Here is a 21,960-nt window from a genome sequence, read left to right on the forward strand (position 1 = left end):
TTTAGTTCTGATGAACAAGAAGGTAGATTCACTCTACTTAAAATACAAATAAAATTAAAAGGTACTGTAATGTACAGGACCATGGTGACATGAAATGCTCTTCCAAGACAATTTATTCAAGAAAATACCAAAAAAAAAACTACTGAAACAAAATGTATTAACAACACAGCTCTTGGTGATAATGATGTAAAAAAAAAAAAGCTAATGAATACAATTAATTAGGGTAAGTTTAATGTGATCTATAAATGTATGTGTATATTGATAAACAACTGTACATTTATACTGATATATTGTAAACATTGCTAAATAAGCAATCATCTGTTGTTAAAAGCCACATATTGGAGGAAATGGTATTTGAAACTAGGTCCTACTGTATGGATGTTGGTGTTTTTGTTTTGTTTTGTAAATTGTTTTAGTTGTAGCTTGTTTGCTTTGTTGTGTGATGTGTTATGTAATTGTATACTGTACTATTAAAACAATTGCACTGGGTGTAGAAGAGTAGCAATGGCTCTAGCCAAAGCTAAAGGAGATCCAAAGAAAAACCTACAAAGATATAGTATACAGTATATTAACAAAGATGTTCTGTAAGGAAGGACACATCACTGACAGTACGTTTTTCTACATTTTATTTTGAAGCTCATGAATGTGATTTTTTCACAATTTTTTGGGGTCCTAAATAACAGATTTGATGAAATCAACTACCACACAGTGACACAGTGACCCGTCTACAGAACAAGGGGTGTTGGTTAACATGGTGGAAAAAGGAAAGACATTCTGTATGTCCACTGATGGTTTTTTCAGACATCATTCATTACATCTTTGGAGTCTGGGATGTCCACCCAGGAAGGAGGCCAGGTCTTCTTGATGCTGGGTCTGTCCTTTAAACCATGATAATACCTGGCCAGGTTTGGGTAACGCTTCTCGCACAATCTTCAAGGAAAAAGAAAAGAGTGATTGTTAAAGATCCGAACACATTGCGTGTTCTGTCCAGTTCCAATAGCTCACCCGAAGTGGAAGAAGTAGGCGATGTACGGATAGACGAGCACATCAGCCATCGAAAAGTCCTTTGATGCCAGATACTTACATTGCTGCAACAACAAAGATGATGAATGTGAGGATTTAGCTCCTGATTATACAACATGTAAATGACATAGTCACATACAGTATCTCCCTATTCTTTGGCAGCAAATACAAACAAAACCCATTCAAATATGATTTGAGCAACTTTTAGTTGACAAAAACATTTTTAGTTGCCTCAGTCTGGCAATCATTTACGACAGCTTTTAAAATGTTTGCATAACATAATAAAACTGCATTATGAGTTCAAATATGCTTCAAATTATCATCTTAAATATCTATTTAATGCCGTCTCATAATGGATGGTTTAGGTTTGCCACTGACTGACTTTAAACTATAACATACAAACATTTAATATGGTATGTAATATAATACATATCCTAGTTCTGGGTTGTTGTTCTTCCTAAAATTTAAATTAATTTTTTTTTTAAAGTTGTGTGGGTCATACTGGTGGAGATAAGCTACATCTGTGGCCACAGCTTCTCTTGGCACGCCTCTGATACACCAGCAGTGTTCATTTGCAACTTAGTTTTAGTCACAATTTAGGACTATCAGAACTATTTCAGTTTTAGTCAACTAAATGCCATTAGGATTTTAGTCGACTCAATCTGTTATTGATATAGTCGACTTTGGTCTGATTGTGAATATTCTAGTTTTGTTTTTATTCATTAACAGAAATTTAAAATATTTCATGTAGTTTTTGGTCAAATGTATTTTTTTTTTTTAATTAGTTGCATTCTCATTATTGTCACTTAAAGCAATGTTGTCGACAAAAACTAGGACAAAAATCTTTAGTCAATAAACCTAACATTGCAGAACAGCAATGAAAATAAACAACAACATTTAGCAACAAACCACGTTTAAAAAATGTATGTGAATTTTTAAATGTTACTTTTGACCAGATTTACAGCAATATTTGCAAAATTTGTGATATTTACATCTTTTGTAAAAATATGTCAATTTTAAACCTAAATGTTAAAACTAAATCTAAAAAATTAAACATTTAAGATTTAGATTTAACGTTTACATTTAGCATTTAGATTTAACATTTATATTGAAATTTAACATTTATAATTAATATTTAGATTAAGATTTAACATTTAGATTCAACGTTTACATTTAGCATTTAGATTTAACATTTATATTGAAATTTAACATTTATAAATAATATTTAGATTAAGATTTAACATTTAGATTTAACGTTTACATTTAGCATTTAGATTTAACATTTATATTGAAATTTAACATTTATAATTAATATTTAGATTAAGATTTAACATTTAGATTTAACATTTAGCATTTAGATTTAATATTTATATTGATATTCAACATTTATAGTTAATATTTAGATTAACATTTAACATTTAGATTTAACATATAGCATTTAGATTTAACATTTATCATTTAGAGTTAACATTTATATTTAAATGAAACATTTAGATTTAAGATTTAACATTTCAATTTATTATTTAACATTTAGATTTAACATTTAGCATTTAGATTTAATATTTATATTGATATTTAACATTTATAGCTAATATTTAGATTGACATTTAACATTTAGATTTAACATATAGCATTTAGATTTAACATTTATCATTTAGAGTTAACATTTATATTTAAATGAAACATTTAGATTTAAGATTTAGCATTTCGATTTATAATTTAACATTTAGATTTAACATCAACATTATATTTTTCGAGAAAAGTAAATATCACAAATTTCCCAAATGTTGCTGTAAATCTGGTCAAAATGTTGCTGTTTATTTTAGCATGTGCAACTTTACAAACAGAGCCCCACATGTGAGCGTACTTTTGCCAGGTATCCCTCCCACAGTTTGGCCTCTTCAGTCAGAGCTGCTTTGTTCCTCTTGATTGCAGAGTCTCGTCTTTCATCCTCTGGGACATTCCAGGAGTAGTAGACAACCGCGCCTAAAAAACACACAGACAAACTGTGTTTGATTATCAATCTTCAAGACTTACTGTACGTGTAAGACACAATAGTAGCACACTAACAGAAAAAAGATTAAAATTACCTTTTTGGTAATAAATATTGCCACGGTTCCCTTCCATACAGTAAATATCTCATGTATAAACTTAAAAGGAAAAGATCAAATCTTGCAAATTTTTTTTCCACAAAGGCATCAGTATAAAATAAAAGGTTTGTCGAAATGTACAATTCTTTTGTAAATAAAATAACACCAATAAATTAAGTTCAAAATGATATTTTAAAAAAGAATCTCTGGCTCTACGTATACTATAGCTAAATTAATTAACTTTGAAACAGTGCCATGTCAAATGTGCCATGTGTAACATAATAGGTAGAAACCCCAACCTGAACCATAGAAAGTGGATGAGAGTTAAAAGCACTGTTAGCCCCGCCCCTTTTATAAAAAACTAGCCCCTGGGAGCTCTACAATCTATGGTGAGTAGGTTGGATTGAGAAAAGAGCCATTAGAGATGTATACTAAATAGCAAGAAGCTAGTTAACATAGCATAGATTGTTTATTAGAGATTTTATAGTATAGACTGGGCGTGTCTTAACTGCTCCAGAAGCCCCGCCCATAATCAAGGCATTTTTAAAAAAATTCTAATTACTTTTAAGTACAAGTAAAAATACTGTTTTGGAAATATACTCGAAAAAGTACAAGTACCCAAGTACTCAATTACAGTAACGTGAGTACTTGTAATCCAATACTTTTACCTCTGGTAGCTCCTCTATGTGAGTAGCTCATTAGTGCTTAGGGCATGTTTTGACCTGCACCACTAGGGTAGTAGGGTATTTGAGCATGAGTGACATATACATACCCAATTTCTGAGCCAGTGTGAGGCCCTCAAACATGCGTTGGTAGACCATTGCTTGCTCAGTGGGGCAGTCGGGGATCAGTTTGGTTCCTTGACTCTTGAACTCGTTCTGTTGTTAGAGACGTGAAAAGAGCAGCATGGGGATCTGGTATCACTTCCTCTGTGGTGTCAAATTACCGTGTTATAACTCAAACACTCATGCCCAGCAGTGGTCTGGCCATCCGGCATACTGGGCATCGTCCTGTTTAGTCGTCGACCCGAAGTGGGTCGCTATTTTTTTTTAGGGTTTTTTGACGTGAGTGGAGGCAGACATGGTAACAGGTGGCCAAAAATGATTCAAAAGTGGCAAGAGAAGAGTGATAAATGACCAAAATGGGCCAAAAGCAGTCAAGAGTGGCCAAAAATGGGCAAATAAAGAGGAACCAGGTGGTATTTAATGGCAAAGGGTAGGTTAAATGGGCAAAATGTGGTAAACAATAGTGAAAAAGGGCAAAAACGTGGAACAAAAAGGCAAAATGTAGGGGGAAAAAAAGGAAACAAGCAGTATTTCTTAGGCAAAAAGGTAGCACATTTGGGTGAAAATTGTCCCAAAGAAGTTAAAGAAAGGACAAAAATGCAATAAAATTGTGAAAAAAACTTCTAAAATGGTCAAAAAAAGGAAAAAAGGGGTATTTATTGGCTAAAGGTAGTTAAAGTCTGAAAAGAGTGTCTGAACTTTCTGATAAGGGGCAACAATACAATGAAGGAAGTTGAAAACTGCCAAAGGAAAAAGGTAAAAAGGGGTTAAAAAGTTTCCCCCTTTCAAGGTTTTCTGGCGTATTAATAATTAAAATTAAGACATAAGAAGCCACATGTTGAACATCACTGACTTAATAACGGCTTCTACATTGTGATGAATGTTGGTCCCAGTCCACTCCTGGTCATGCCTGACACAATGAGATTGGGATAAAGTCAAAGCAAAGAGACTGTTCTTACCTCCAGGAACATACAGGCTCCATACGACTCATTGATGATTTTGTTTCCAATTTTGAAGGCAGGAAGCTTTTACAATAAAATATAACAAGAAGGATCATAGTTAGGCTACAGTGACTTTCGGGGTTGGGTAGGCAGGGCGTTGCAAATCAAGACCACCAATGTCGACACCAATGACAATTTCATATGTTTCTGCAAGTGTCAATCTAACAAAATCAAGATCGTAAAACAACATTAAGGAAACTTCATCAATTATTTAATAGCAGCCTCCATACTCTCTCAACAAGATATATCTCATGACAGAGCAGCGCATTCGTTGTTTGTGTTGGAAACACAGAAACACAGTGAAAATGACAACAAACTCATAACAGCCGGTTCAGTGAGGCGCATCCGCAAAGCCAGCACGGATACGTCCAAAGGCAGCGTAGCAATCTGTCTTTTTACATAAATGGTTTTCATATTGGGGAACTGAGTGCGCATGTGCAAACATAAAAACACGCTATGGAAACAGAGGCAGAGCAGCCTTTGGGAGGGGGTGTGGCCTCTCACCTCCTCCTGCCTTACATCGGAGTGAGACTGTGCAGAGTCTCTGCCGTACAAAGAAATAGTGATGTTATTTGGACTATGAAAAGCACGAAATATGGACACTTTCCAACTTATAGGTACTGTAGGTTATCAGAAATAGATAAAGAAATTATAATTATATTATAATTAAAACAAATAATCAAAATATCAATTCACCGTTGGAAGGGCACTGCCTACCCTGCCTACCCTGACTGCATGTAAAAAAAAAAAAAAGACAGTTATTATAGGATTGAATGATAATACCTGTCCCCTGGGGTTTATGTCCATCACTTGCTTGGACTTGTGCTCGCCTTTCTCGAAGGAGAGCCGTATACTTTTGTATCCCTTCAGGTTCTTCTCCTCCAGGGCGATCATCACCCTCCAGCAGGGAGGAGAGCCGGAGCCCCACATCAGAGTGATGTCCTGGGCCATTGTTTCAGAGTGGGAGTGCAAATCCTGGAAGCTAGGAAATGGAAGCCTGAAGGTACGGTGCCCGTTTGCAACACACCCTTATATAAGAAGCCAGACCTCGTCCGTATTGGTGGAGTGAAGTCCCATCCCATTTTGTTGTTATCACCAAACACAAAGACTTTTATGATGACTCATGCTCCGTCTGAGCCAGTTAAACCACCCCTTTTTTCTTTCCCTCCCCTTCATCTGAAAACCTCCACACGACTATTGTAGTTTGACTTACTCATTTACTCTGAAATACTAAACATGAACTACTCCAAAGTCTTACTCTGTCCACGCACGGACTCTTTGATCTCCTGGTATGTGACCTCACAAAGGCTGCAATTGTGCAGAGAAAAGAAATGAAAGTGTGTTCAAAATAACAGCCAGAAAATAACACAAATACAACACAACTTGCATGCAATTAAAGCATTTCTTGTTTAAGCCTAAGTCAGTATGAAAGGTAACTATTTGTATGAAAGGCTCATGTTTACTTTGTTGTTGTACTTCTTTCTATTCATATAATAATAATTTAAAAAAAAATACATTTTATTTGTAATGCACTTTACATACTAAATCTCAAAGTGCTACAGGATTAAATAAATAAATAAAATTAAAAAAAATAAATAAATAAAAAATTTCAGAGGATTGCAGTAATTCTACAAACAGCATTGATCTGGAAAATCCTGTTGTGGATTTGATTTGTCGTGCTGACATCCTGAAATGAGACATTTGAAATCTCACTGTGACTAAGCACTTTCAGTTCACCTCTGCACACAAAAACAAATTCACCAAACACACCCTTTTGCATGATGAAGTGCCACAATTTGCATTCAAAGGCTCATATCGCTCAATGCATTTCAAACCCACAATTTGGGTGGAGGACAAATGTTTTTAAATCCACTTTTTTTAAATGGATTTCTGTGTTTCTTTCTTTAGGTTATGTCTTTGAAGTTTGAGTCTATTTTTAGGCAACTAAGGCTACATTCACACTGCAGATCTTAATGCTCAATTTGGATATTTTTGAAAAATCTTTTTTTTTCTGTGCTCATTCATATTTACACAGTTTGGAGTACAAACTAAATGCAACAGAATGTCTATTTTTCACTCCAACCTCCACCGAATTGTGACATTATTGCATTTTTGTGACATAAAAGTCAGATGGAATGCGACCTGGCTGTTCAGACAGAAGTTGCAATGCAAAATATCAGATGAGTATCGGATTTATATCAACATATGAAAGTGGCTTGGTTCAGAGTAGAAAAAATCGTAATTGTACTGTTAACATTGATGTAAAAAAATCAAATATGGGGAAAAAAATTGGAATTGACCTGCAGTGTGAACATCGCCATGAAATCAAGATTTGAATTGACTAAACCTGTTCCAGATATAGTCGACTAAAATATAAACCATAAGAGTTCATGCATTTTGTGAGTGATTTTGTCCCATGTGACGAAACAATGGTTTTGTTTTTTATCAGTTTTTAATTTAGTCATTTTATTTAAGTGGAAAACTATGATGACAGCTGCAAACCCACTCATGTGTTAATGCCTCACAAATACAGCTTAATTAATGAAGGAATGCAGCAGGGATCACATGAACAACACATGATGTTTCCCACCTTCGCCCCCACACTCCTAACTCCACCAGCAACTGAATTTCATGCGTTGAAACTGAGACTGAGAGAATAAAACCTTTTTTTTGTACGTCTTCCTCTTGCTGTGCCCTGGGTGTCACTTTAAAATAGATTCTTCATTCTCCCTCTAGTTATGCTTGCTTTTCTATCTATTGTTCACAATGCAAATAATTCACAAATAGTGTAAACTTTGGGGTTGTTTTCTTTGTGCTGCCTGTCATTGTCCAGTGCATGTGGTTCTGCTCTGCATGAAGCACTGAAAGCATATCGGGGTCATCTCAGGTTTCTTCCTATTGTTTGGATAGTTTCAGGTTCACCTGGCAGCCGGTTTCTTCTTCTTTCCTTTTTTTTTTTTTTTTACCTTAGTCATGCACTGATAGCATCATTTGAAAATAATCACCTGCACATTGTTCCATCGGGTGTAAACAGGTGATGAATGAGCGTAAGCACCATAAAAACACAACCTGTTTTTTCTATAGCGCCTTCTTGATTTTTCCTCACTTTTGTTTAACAATAGTGAAATTCCAAATGCAATACGGAACGTCCAAATGTAGAAGAATAAGGGTTTATATTTAAATATTTAACAACAACTGACAAACCAGTAAAAAAAAAAAAAAAAATGTTTAGAATGGTGCGTACAGTATGCAGCGATATTTCTATTGACAGCCAATTGGACGGTCTGTAGGTTTGATAGTTGTTGGGTATGGGGGACTTTTTTGGGCAAATAAAAGAGTTTAAAAAGGAACAATAAAAGCAGTAAATGAAGTTCCATCATGAACAGGCTTTTCTTAACAGAACAGAAGGTTAAACAACACTGATATCAATGAATTAATAGCTGCATTAAACAGTGTTTTCAGGCCTGTTTGAAGGAGTTAACTGTTAGCACAGACCTCGAGTACTCAGGACACAAAACTATTGAAGAAGAACCTTGAATGACCCATTATTGGCAAAGTGAACATCACTTTAATAACAATGTGTGATCACAGCTGCTGCGCAGCAGTGATCAGGGCCAGGCATTTTAAAGTTGATATCTGGAGTTTCTGTATGATTTATGTATGATTCTTTTGAAATTCATAAAAGTACCATACTAGTCTTTTACTATGGTTTACTGCCAGTGGTGGTTCATATACATTAATGTATATAAGTCCCTCCTTCGTCCTATAGACCACATACAAATGGAAATGATTGCCATGATCACCCAGCCAATAGGCTTCGACTTCCTGTACCGTAGTCTGTCAATCAAAGTGAATGCAGAACTATGCACGGAAACAAGGCCGCGCGTCACAACAGCAAACAGATAAATATGATTTAGGCTCTTACCTGACCCATAGACCTATATCAATGCGACCCGATGTGACCGATGTTCCGTGGTGGGCATGCAGAAAAGTAGAGGCGTGGCGTTTGGTAGATTGGCAGAGGCAGGGGGAGGAAGTGGAGCTATTTAGGGCGGGACATCGAAACGTTTCTCAGAAACTCCAGATATCAGCTTTAAGGAAAATTGGGCAGATCTGACGCCCGTAAATGGTAAAATGAGCTAGATTTAAATGTTGACAAAGCGTACTGCAATATCAGCTCATTCTCACTATGTGACCGATTTTTGATGGTTAATGAAAATTTGAAGATGAAGATGGGAAATTGTGGGAGGCGTTAGGTTTAATGAGTTTAACGTTTTGTTTTTTTTTTTTTTTTAAAAAACAAAAAACAAAAACAGTGTCAACATAATTTCCAATAGATTGAAATGTACAAAAGTTCCTTCTTTTCTGGGGCTACATTTTGGTGGAAGTTGTAAATCTTTGTTGTAAATTTTCAAAATGTGGAACTTTAGAGGCTTACTGTAGCAAAACCTTTAGAACTATTGGCCTGTTTTTGCAGCTGACGCAATCTGGCATGGGACTGGACTTTTTGGGCAAAATTTGGTGCTTTTTCGGAAATGGAAAGTATGATTTCCTCAGAGGAAGAAGAAAAAGAGGATGCAGGCTAATAATAGGCAGTTTAGACTGCCCGGTCCCTAATTAATTCATGTGCCTGTATGTTAACTGGTAATTGGAGATTACAATGATAGCATTACTTGTCTGAGCTCAGTGAGTGCTTTTGGGAGCAGCATTTATTTTTACAGAGATGAACCAAGTGCCTGGGGGAACGATTGTAAAAAGGAGCCAGGCAGGATAAAATCACTCAACAAACACGAGATGTCAACAAAGATAATGCACATCTAATTAATCAACACTGGAATTAAACATATTCTTTCAATGTGCATTTTTTTCTGCACATTATATCAACCGTCACAGCCATTTGAAACCATATTGAATATACAGTAGTTAGAATCACACCGAAATGAAAATGTTTTACTTAGGGTAGCATACAGGGGTGGACTGGTCATCTGGCATACCGAGTATTGTCCCAGTGGGCCGTCAACCAGAAGTTGGGCCTGTCCACTACGTTTAGTTTTTTTGATGAGCGAGCGGAGGCAGACATGTTAACGGGTGGCCAAAAATGGTCCAAAAACAGTCAGCAGTGGCCAAAACAAATGTGCAAATAAAGAGGAACCAAGTGGTATGTAATGGCAAAGGGTAGCTTTAATGAGCAAAATGTGGCAAACAATAGTGAAAAAGGGCAAAAATTTGGAACAAAAAGAGGCAAAATGTAAGGAAACGAGTGTTAGTTATTGGGCAAAGGTAAGCTTATTTGAATGAAAAGTGAAAGGACAAAAAATAGATAAAAGTGTCAGAAAGAACTTGCAAATATGGACAATAGGGAAAACAGGATATTTATTGGTGAAAGGTAGCTAAAGTCTGAAAAATGTGTCAGAACTTTTTGAAAAAGGCCAAAAACGGGACAAAGGAAAAAAGTAAAAAAGGGTTAAAAAGTTTCTCCCTTTTGTCTCTGATAATGTAGTGGGCTGGTCTGGACACAAAATGCCAGGACTGAATTTTTGTCCCAGTCCACCCCTGGTAGCATACATTTCTTATAAAGCTCAATGGTATCTGTGTGGATCCGACGGCACTAATTCTCCGTCTTGTAAATCCAAATACAAATGCCAGTAAAGTTTTTAAAGAGTTTGTGAGGTTTTGACATTATTTTAACTCCCTATGAAGACCTAAGAGTTAACGATGAGACCAGTCGTCAATGGAGTTATATGATTCCATTCATGATTTAGATTTTATTATTAATTTTCTAACGGTACCAGTAATTCGTTACATTTTTACACCCAACCATTACTGAATGAATTATTATATTTTCTTTTAAAATGATCAACGGACATTGTGAAAGTACAAAAAATGAAATAACCAGACAACAGTCAAATGCATCACATCATTGCCGACCAATCAGATTAAACCTAATGCACTGCACCAAAACAGCACTGAATGCCCATTATTTCATTGATTTTTTAAAATTTTGCATTAAATTCATGAGTGTTATTTTATTTGTAAAATAATTTCCATTTTGACAACCTTTTATTTTATACAGATGCCTTTGTCGAAAATAAATTAAGTTCCATTTGTGCAAGAATTGGTTTCTTCCTGTTTAAGTTTATACATGAGATGTTTACTGTACGCAAGGGAACCATTGCATGATTTACAGTATTACCAACAATAAACATGAAAGTGAAAGTAACTAAAAACTTTAACTTTGAGTATTGTTTAATTGAGCTACATTTACTTGTACTTGAGTACAATTTGAATCAAGTAACAGTATTTCTACTTGAGTATAGGATGTATCAGGACTCTTTACACCTGTCGGTTTGTAACCAAATATCTGAAAGAAGAATGGCTCGGTGATGAGTTCTTTATTAATTTTCTTCAATATTTTTTTTTTATTTTGTCATGGCGCGTGGATTGGATAATATTACAATTAAGAATGACTCTGGAGTCGACCCATTTAATGCAAACAGCCTTTATTAAGATGACTTCAACAAACACAGGCCATCTAGTGTGTACCAGTACCAAACTCACATAAAGGTGTGACACTTGGCAGGATTAAATCCAATGGTGTCTATTAGAACTGTTAGTTTTACTAGAGCCGATACAGATCAGTGCCCAAGAAAAAAACCTTCTAATGACTTATTAGTAATGATAATGTCAACAAACTTTGAAGCAAATGCTGCAGGGTTAATTTTCAACAAAAGTTATGAAATGATTTGGCAGAACAAGAGCCTCAAATTAAACAATGCCAACAAGAATGTGCAGAAGTTAAACTAACTGAGCAGATTTGTAAAGCATGAGGTGGCTTCAAAGCATCAGATGTCTTTAAGTGTGCCCTCTCCTTTGGGATCTTCCAGCCAATGAGGAGGCCAGCTGGCTTTCACACTGGCTCTGTCCTTCACCAGTGCATAATATTCCCCCAGTTTGGGGTAACGCTCAGCAGCCAGCCTACCAACCAGAGAGGAGCATGATTCAAACATCAATCCAGAAATATCTGGTGGCTTCTTACCAGAGGTGAAAGTAATGGATTACAAGTACTCACGTTACTGTAATTGAGTTGCTTTTATGGGTATTTGTACTTTTTTGACTATATTTCTAAATCAGTAATTTTACTTGTACTTAAAGCTGATATCCGGAGTTTCTGAGAAATCTATGTTAATGAATCATTCTTTTGAAATGCTTTTTGTTATCTATGTAGATTCTAAACTAGTAAAGTTTACATCTAATATATCTTTCAGTTGGGCTGTATTTGTCATTTGGGTTGAGTATACATTTAGACTATTATTTTAGAAAACATGACTTTGTAATGAAACCTGATACACATCCAGCCCTGTCTGCCTCAGCTGTCTCAGACATGTTGTAATGGGTGGTGGCTTACTATTCCTCTCACCTTCCCTTCAGGTAACAAGGTTTGCACAACATGCCTTATTCCCCAATGGCCTCCAGCTAAACATAACAGCTCTCACAGTGTCATTGACACAGGGGCATTTAGTCTTGACACTGTGCAACCAGAGCAACCATCCCTGCGCGCACACGCACACACACAAAAAACAAAAACACATTTATCATATGCATGTCCCATAGAATTAAACCAGGGAAATTGCACACGCTATTTTACTTTGCACCCACACATATACCCCTCCATAACACTACAGAGTATGTACACCTCTTTGTACATCCAACCTTCAAACACATACTTATTTGACCATAATTGAATACATAAGCTCTCACTATATGAATACATACTTCCGACGGGCACTGTACGAGTATACATTAATGTATATAAGTCCCGCCTTCATCCATTGACCCCTATACAAATGCAAAAAAGCACCGACTTTGCCCAGCCAATAGCCTCCGACTTCCTGGAGTGGGCCACTGTCAATCAAAGTGAAAGCGCGTGCACCGTCACAACAGCAAACAGGTGTCACTGAGAAGCAGAGCGCCATGGAGGAGCGCTCCTGAACTCCAGTTAACCATTCCACGATTGTCAACGTATAAAGGTGGTCACACACAGCTTCTACACCATGGTTGAATAGGTGAACAGACTGGTGTCCCTGTTGCGGGCCTGACGTCATCATCAACTAAGACTCCGATTGGCTTTTGTCATGCGAAACAGTTGCAGGAGTTCAATATTTTCAACTCTTGCGAATGTGCAAATGTGCGAATATGGGAACGTGCTCGCACAGCCAACGCTCTTGATGCACAGTTTGGACTGGACTGCCGCACACAAAAGATTTCGCATCTGGGACACATCTATCCATTGACTTTGTATGTAATCTGGACGTACGAACATTTCCTGACGCATCCGGTGTGAACGCAGCATTGCTTCTACTTAAAAAGAAAAGAAAAGTCCGGGTTCAAAGTGACCGCAACAGGATTTATTTCAGAGCTGCTTTTCAAAGGTGGAGGGGCTTTCTGCTTATAAAAGGATTTCGAAAGGACCAGGATTTGGTGACATTACTTATGGACAGGTAATTAACATGTTTTAATCAAAAGTTATGGCACTCTAACAATAATGTGTAGTTTTTGTAGTTATGCAACTTTGTTATGTTTTGCATTGCGTGTGCACAAACGTAGAGGCGTAGCTTCTGGTAGATTGGCAGAAGCAGGGGAGGAAGTAGAGCTGTTGAGGGCGGGACATCGACACGTTCTCTCAGAAACTCCGGATAGCAGCTTTAAGTTCGTTTTAAAAAAAGTAATTAATTACATTTCTACACCAAACCGTTAAAGAGTAAATTATTGTTTTGTTTTAAAATGATCAACGGACATTGTGAAACTACAAAAAATTAAATGACTAGACAACAATCAGAAACATCACATCATAGCCGACCAATCAGGTTAAACGTAATGCACAGCACTAAAACAGCATTGTATGCTGGTTATTTTCTCAGTTTTAGAGTTCATATACTATGCTCATATTCTATACTTAAATCCTAGCAATTTTTTTTTCCATTTTTAATATAATTTATTGGTTATTTTATTTAAAAAAAAAAAAAAAAGATTTGTACATTTTGACAAACCTTTTATTTTATAAAGTTGCCTTTGTGGAAAGTAAATTAAATTCCAATTGTGCACGATTTGGTCTCTTGCTTTCTAAGTTTATACATGAGATAATTCCAGCAAGATTTGTTCTGTTTTCTCTTTTATATACTTGAGTATTTTATGTATGACTTACTTGTACTTGAGTACAATTTCAATCAAGTAACAGTACTTCTACTTGAGTAGAATATATTAGTACTCTTTACACCTCTGCTTCTTACCCGGATCTGTAAAGAGTCGCAACCGTTGGAAAGATGATCACATCAGCCAGTGTGAAAGACCGTCCTGCCATGTAGGAGCCAGAACCCAGCTGTGAGAAGGAAAAAAACCACACACACACAGCTTTGAATACACCAGTAAAACCAGTATCACTGTAAAGCATTTGTCTTCTCCAACCTTCTGCAGGTAACCCTCCCAGAGTCCCAGTTCAGTTCTCAGAGCTTCTTTGTTTCTCGCCCTGGCAGAGTCATGTCTTTCATTCTCGGGGACAAACCACTCGTAGTAGACCACCGCGTCTAAGGTAGAGCATCAACAGTAAAGTTATCAAAACAAGACCTCGGTCGCAATTAAAGCTTTCTTGCTCACCGGCTTCTCCTTCATGCTATGTTGTTGTCTGTTGGCGCGTGGCAATGATGTCACAGACAGACGACAGAGTCAGCAGTAACGTCATTATTATTAAAAGTGCTTTTATAACATATCAATTGCAAAGTCTGCAGAGCTTAGAGTAAATAAACCCCTGGTTTCTGCTGGCCTGCCACTAGGGGGGAAATTAAAAAAATACCTTGATTGTGGGCGGGGCTCCAGACCCAGTAAGGCACGCCCACTCAGGTAGCCGGTCAGTGATGGCAGTGACTGCTGCCTGATCAACTACTGGCATAATACACAGCTCACAAGCACGCACGCTAAATGACTCACAAATTGTCGCTGCTCTACTCCCACAATTAGCCTCAGAACACTGCGGCCACGCACGCACGCGCAACGATATGGCCTCTTTGATGAACCAGAATTGCAATACTCAATATATATTGATGTTTTCTCTGTGATGTAGTTGGGGATTCCCCTAACTATTATAGCAAACTGTGTGCCGCAGCATGCTGGTGTGCTGTGAGGCAAACGCATTATTTTGCATCATATTCATTTTTTTAACTTTTAAATAGTTAAAAAAAATGCCGCCATGTTGAAATGACGTCATTGATAATGCAAATTGCCTCTTTTAATAATGCGTTTTGTTAGGCATTAATCTTTTCATAAAAACATTTCAAAGGTTTTAGGCCACATCTGTAATACCAAAATAAATATGTAATCAGCAGAGAAAAGTGGGTTTGGGGTTTAGTTACTCTTTAAATCCGACGCATTATTTCCTTGTATCGATACAACTGATTGATTACTGTACCTTTTAAAATGATTTTAGATCGATACGCGTCATCCGGAAGGCCAACTTGCCGAGCACAGATTGATGAAGTTGGATCATAAGAATATAAATGAATTCATCGACTTAATGGATGAATTGTTACACCCTTACAGATTGGTAATCTATTTCATATATAGTCGTGTGAATGCATTGAATTGCGTGTAGCTCTGACAAATCCGTCGATAGTGAAACTTACAGAGTTTTTCGTTAAAAGCGAGAGCCTCAAACATGCGTTGGTACATCAGGCCTTGTTCGGCTGCGCCGTCTGGAATCAGTTTGTTTCCCTGGGACTTGAACGTGTTCTGCCATGAGTGGAAAAACTTACTTTATATGGACGTATCATTAGCATGAGAGTTTTAGGCTAACTGTGGTTACCTCACCTCCAAGTACAAACAGGCTGCGTAGGATTCATTCACCACAACATCTCCATGTTTGAAAGATGGTAGCTGAAAAAAAAGATTTATTTGGTTAAAATCCTCAAAATATGACTAATTTTTTACATGTTTTAATTATGCTAACGATAATGCTAACTAGCCACTAATATAAAACAACGTTGTACTACACAGGGTATTAAGGCTTAATCACTGCCAGGAAAGATTAAATACGGTGTCTTTTTTTAATTTCAAAGGTCAAAGTCTTGAATTAGCACTAATGCTAAATGGTGAGCTAGCAACATAAAACTAGTGCGCTGGGGAGCAACGTCCAAGTTACAGGGATGTTTTAACAAAAGTGAAAATGATCACTGAATATTAGCAATGATAGAAGAACACTAGGGATGTAACGATTAATCGTAAGGCAGTTAAAAATCGATTCATAGGTACTGCGGTTCACATCGATGCTCTGAAAATTGAATCGCAGTAATTTTTTTAAACAGCAGAGGGCGCTATATATTAATCCTTTCAGAAGCGGACGTGACGGGCTTTACTGTTAAACATGCTCATAAATGATTTACTCCTTTAGCACCGAAAGAATATCTGTAATATTACGTAAAAGTCACGTTTTTCTATTAGCTCTGTCTGCTAGCATAGCTTCTCTTCTTCACTGGTGGAATAACTGCATGCCAACCGACCACTGGGTTACCAGCGCCCTCTGCTGGTCTAAACAAATATCTGACGTAAATACAGTAAAATGACTGTTTTTTTTTTTTAAAGTCCAATTGTTAAGGCACAAAATACATTTTCAGTTGCACTTTTAAAAGAACTATTATGCAGTTTTGAATTGTTTACTATAGAACCAGAATTTAAATTAATAGGTTTCTTCTTCATTTGTATTAATGTATTTCATTCAAGATTTACTTTTAGTTAAATTGCATCATTTTGCATAGTTTATCAAGGGATTCTTTTGAAAATGAAAAATAAAAGGAAAATAGTATAGTATTTTCCCCAAAAAATAAAGGAATATTTTTAAGTCATTTGTCAACATTCCCATTTTGTAAAATAAATCGTGAGAAAATCGTATCATGAACCCAGTATCGTGAATCGAATCGTATCGGGAGTTGAGTGAATCGTTACATCCCTAAAGAATACATCCAGAAGAAAAGAACTATATGAACTCCAGTCTAATAGTGGATTGGTGCCTCCCTTTCTTAACTGCCAAATTAAGACTTGTTGGACCTGTCTTGGAATTTAAATCTTTTGTGATATATTGTGGATCTTGGCAGGCAGACATTAGAGCAAGGTTCAAGATTCAAATTGTTCATCGTCATAGACACAGGAGAAAAATAAATCACATTAATAATACACGTGTATTTTATTTATTTTTTATTTTGTCCCAAACACAAGAAAGATGTAATAAAACAAGCATCTATCCATTTTCTGACAATATTAACCTATTAAAGGTGCATAGGGCATATTTCATTTACTTAAGTATCAAAAGTAGAGGTTGACCGATATGGGATTTTCAAAAGCAGAGGCCGATACTGATTTATTTTTTTTAAATTTTATTTCAGCTGATGGACGATATCTAAAGCTGATTTTGGAAGCCGATATTTGAGGCCGAGCCATGACGTCACTGTGTTGCAGTTTGTTTGGGTTTATAAAAGAGGGTCAATAATAAAAACGTTTTTGTACTGCTAAAAGTTATTTAAGTTAATATTTCACGGCTAATATGCGTGCGAGAACCCACGGAGAGAGTGCAAGTCTCACCCACACACATCTCAAAACACACCCTCACCACACATAAGGTATTTAAAATAAAAAAATATCGTAAATGAGTAAATATATATATATATATATATATATATAAACAATATTTATACAAAAAGTACACAAAACGACAACAGAAATGCACAAAAATATACAATAAGGCTAAAAAAACACAAAATGATTCCAAAAACATATATCACAGAAAAATATACCAAACAACAACAAAAATATGAAAATGACTCAAAATACACAAAACTAAATTTTTATAAAAAAAATACACAGAATGACAACAGAAATGCACATAACTACACCAAAAAAGATACAAAAACACTCCAGAGTCACACGACAATGACAAAAACAAAAAACTACCGCGAACCGGAAGTGCTCTCGGACATGCCCATTCCAAATTATATTCATATTTTATTTTGTAATGAGTAACGAGTAAAAGTATTTTAACTTTAAATGTAGTAGAGTAAATTTGCTGATTAAAAAAGAGGCATCATTTCTCACCTTCACTGGAGAACCTTACATTTTAATATTATTGAACGGAGTTTAGTATGAGCTTGCTGTTACATAATGAACCCACCTGACCCCTGGGGTTCATGTCCAGCACTTCTTTGGACTTGTGCTCCTTCTTCTCGAAGGAGAGCAGTTTCTGGTTGTATCCCTGCAGGTTCTTCTCCTCCAGGGCGATCATCACCCTCCAGCAGGGCACAGAGCCGGAGCCCCACAGCAAAGTCATGTTCTGGGCCATGTTCGATGGATTTCACCGTCAGTCCTGAATCTACGCGACAGTAAAGTGGTTCTGTTTATCTGAGGATTGTCTCTGACCAGGTCGAACTGATGCCAACAGTGCCACCTAGCGGATGGGTGGATGAACTGTATCTCTGAGCTTCTTCTTCTTCTTCTTTGCGTCTTCTTCTTTCTGTCTCTTGCTTCTTCTCTTCTTCTGTCTTCTCGTCTTCTTCTTTCTCTTCCTTCTTCTTCTTCTTCTTCTTCTTCTTCTTCTTTAAAAAATACACACACACACACATTTTATGTATATATATATATATATATATATATATATATATATATACAATAATCATTGAAAATGTGCTATTGCTCAAAGTCTCAGATTTCACTCATTAAGCTTGTTGAGGACATACCATTGTTTTCATACTAAATGCAAACAGAAAGGATTATACACAATTTCATACATATTTAATTTATTTGAAATTATTATTGTTATTTAAAGTCAGTCCAAAACCAAAAAAATGTGAATTTACACTACAGGCTAAAGTAACTGAATCCAATATTTTGCTCCTTTGTGACTCTTATCTGATATTTTATTGTTTTTTTTTTTGTTTGTTTTTTTTTTTTTCATGAGCCACTCACATGGAATGTAATATTTTCAAATCAGGTTATAGGCCATTTTACTATTTTTCCACTTTCCTAGCTGTTGTCGTGGCAGTAGTTTAACATATTATAACTTTAAACATGTATAAAGCTTTGTGTGTTTTCTGTTTTCTGTTCATTTATTTGACATTTGATCCACACACAGATATGATAAACTGTTTTATTGCATTAACAAACATTTTTTTTCTTCTTTAGATGTTTAACACGTTTTGTTGCTTCAACATATAAGGGAAATACCCATGTTGCAATTAATTCTATCATTTAGGGGAAACGGTATTATTACAGTGTTAGTTTTTTTTTTTTTTTTTTTTAATTTAGTGTGCCATCTTAATCCGAGTCTGAGCCCCCCTAACCAAAATTTCCTAGACCCTAGGACCTACTACAGTTAAAAACAGGTTTTCTATTCTTCACTGTTGCTTGGAGAGCATAATAAGCTCTTCCTTTACTGTCATTTGCCCAACAGTTTTGCCAACTATCATTTATTAAAGCGTTTATTATTTCTGAATATTCTGGGAGTCAATAAGTAATTGAAATATCAACATTGTCATTCATTAATGCCATTTTAGCAGTATACTCAGCCCCCTCATTGGTCCTCTACCCCCACATGAGAGCTGGTACTCATACAAACCCCATTTCAAACTCCACCACCAAAGCAGGAATTGTGTTAGTATGAAAGGCTCCACTACACACTTAAGGATCTCTGAGCTTTGAAAGCGCTTTCTCCTAAAAACAACAATTGGTGCCTAATTTCCATATGGAGGGGAATAAATTCAAAACACAAGGTAGAGCCTATTTGAAAGTCAAATATTGATGCTAACCTTTAGAGATTAGAAAACGTCCACACTTGACGATGTGTTCTCCAAAATCCACGTCCAAATCCCCAGAATTTCAAGTTTTTGAGGGAAAAATGGACGAAATCCCAGTTTTCATTTTTGTCCTTTGTTAAATACCAATACCTCTTTATTTCTTTTTTTTTTTAATACCATGTTTGCATATGTCATCAAAGATTAACATTATATGTTGTGCAATCTTGTTGCGACAGCTTTTTTCTTGCAAAAAAAGTTATGATTTTTTTACTAATTTGCTTAAGTCACCTCAGACCAGACTTTATAAAAACAGGAGGGCAATGTCACCCCAAACTTCAATTCGGAATTACTATTTCTATGTAAACACAAAGCATAACACTTTAATTCGGAATAATTTAATTTGTAAAAAATATTATTAAGACCACGCCAAAAAAACACACAGGAAGTTCAGAATCTTGAATTGAAAATTGTTGTATTTTAACGCATTTCTCCTCGGGCGTTTCACTGACAGGATTCAAAATCGCTGGAGATCATCTAGAGAAGTGGGACACAAAAAATAATCCAAGGATTTTTGATAACTTTTGGGGTGTTTGCAGGGCGGAGCCGTGAATTTTGGCCAAGAATGACAAAATATTTAATTTTTGGAAAATGCTCCCATTTGCACATACGAACTCCGATTTGCGTCAAATGTGAATCAGTTGTTAAACTCCAGGCACCTAGACCAGCTCAATGTGAAAAAAAGGACATTGACGCGTTCGCGCCCCCAACAGAGTGAAAATAATTTCATTATGAGACAAATGTCCTAATTTAGCACGCTTTTCCTTGGGCGTTTCACCGACAGGGCTCAACATTGCTGGAGATCATCTAGAGAAGTGGGAAATCAAAAGTCAACCATGGATTTTTGATAACTTTTATGGTGTTTGCAGGGCGGAGCCGTGAATCTTGGCCTTTTTTTTTTTTTTTTTTTTTTTTTAAATCTGAGCATTAACAGGAAAGAACTAAGAGTTTGGTCTGTATTTCTTGTCATTTTGTGAGTTCTTGGAGTCTGTTTGTATATTTTTCTCCAAGTTGTGTATTTCTTGTGTATTTTTCTGTCATTTTGTATGTTTTTAGGAGTCATTTTGTGTGCTTTTGTATATTTTTCTGATTTTTTTTTTTGTAGTAGGTTTGTGCACATTTATATTTTTGCAAGCTTTTTTGTTTGGTTTGTGTCTCACTTTTATTATCTTCGTGTCTTTTTTCTGTAAATTTGTGTTTTCTGGAGTCGTTATTGTATGTTTTGAGAGTATTTTGCTGTTTTGTTATTCTATACGTTTATTTTGGGGGCCACATTTTCGAGCCGCCAGTGGACTCTGACAATGATTCCAGTACAGCTGCAACTACACAATTTCTCCACTAGATGTCAGTAAAGTAGAACGAAAGGTGAGCTGTGGAGGATAGGTTTGTAGCCTCTCACCTCATTCCTCTGAGTTGAGCTTAAATCCAAATGCAGGCTTTGTTTGCCAAGTTCTTTGTAGAATAAGTTAACAATGTCAACATCAAACACTTTGGGATCCCAAATAACAAAATGTCATAACTTAACACAACAACAGCCCTGTTTTTTATCTGCAATTTTAATAAAAAAATTTAAAAAAACTGAGCCGGCTCCCGTCGTTCACGTCAAAGCTCTCAGAGTCGTTTCGTTTGCAACAGACACATCACTACTCCTTTGATTCCTCCGTGCGGCTGGTATAAGTCCACACACCGAGTACTGAGGCCAGGAGGTGGGGCGCGGGGGTGGGCTTTCCAGTGATTGGCTCTGGCGTGCACGTGGCTACGGCAACGGCATTTTCTGAAATCATTTCCTAATGGTATCATTGCAGTCCAAACAAATTCCACGTTGCACAACCTTGAACCAAGCAGCAGCCATGTTGAAAGTCTCATGGCATGAACAGAGCTCCCTTGCTTTTATCTAGAGATGGCAATTAATGTGCCCTTGGTTCCAAAATGAACAGGTGTGACAGCAGATTGGTGTCACAGATTAAAAGTGTAAGTTTGTTTGTGTGTCAGAAAACAATGACAAGAATCCACTTCATCAAAATCAGCCGACAGGGTCAGATTTCTTTTATTTGTCAGATGTCGGTTGTGACTTTGTCTCCATCAACCGGTTCAAGTCCAAACAAACCACAAAGTGACCACAAGTTTACAGGAATTGTTCAAATCCAGTCAAAAATAACAGCTTTCTGTCACAACAGCA

The 21,960-nt window shown here is 36.3% G+C and overlaps 2 protein-coding genes across 2 annotated transcripts; both read right to left on the reverse strand.

Moving 5' to 3' along the window:
• Positions 1–609: 609 nt before the first annotated feature.
• On the reverse strand, positions 610–5,925 carry LOC114472194 (glutathione S-transferase A-like). Its single transcript, XM_028461361.1, has 6 exons — positions 5,683–5,925; positions 4,858–4,923; positions 3,886–3,991; positions 2,891–3,009; positions 1,006–1,088; positions 610–930 (listed from the first exon to the last, which is right to left on the reverse strand). Exons 1-6 carry the CDS (start codon positions 5,848–5,850, stop codon positions 798–800), a joined length of 675 nt encoding a protein of 224 aa, XP_028317162.1. The 5' UTR covers positions 5,851–5,925; the 3' UTR covers positions 610–797.
• A 5,457-nt stretch (positions 5,926–11,382) lies between these two features.
• Positions 11,383–18,383, reverse strand: LOC114472642 (glutathione S-transferase A-like). The gene is made up of 6 exons (XM_028461956.1): positions 18,107–18,383; positions 15,757–15,822; positions 15,573–15,678; positions 14,362–14,480; positions 14,187–14,275; positions 11,383–11,874 (listed from the first exon to the last, which is right to left on the reverse strand). The coding sequence occupies exons 1-6, from the start codon at positions 18,272–18,274 to the stop codon at positions 11,742–11,744; spliced, it is 681 nt and encodes a 226-aa protein (XP_028317757.1). The 5' UTR covers positions 18,275–18,383; the 3' UTR covers positions 11,383–11,741.
• Positions 18,384–21,960: the final 3,577 nt, after the last annotated feature.

This window comes from Gouania willdenowi, chromosome 11 (assembly GCF_900634775.1).
Source record: "Gouania willdenowi chromosome 11, fGouWil2.1, whole genome shotgun sequence".
NCBI classification, from domain to species: domain Eukaryota; kingdom Metazoa; phylum Chordata; class Actinopteri; order Blenniiformes; family Gobiesocidae; genus Gouania; species Gouania willdenowi.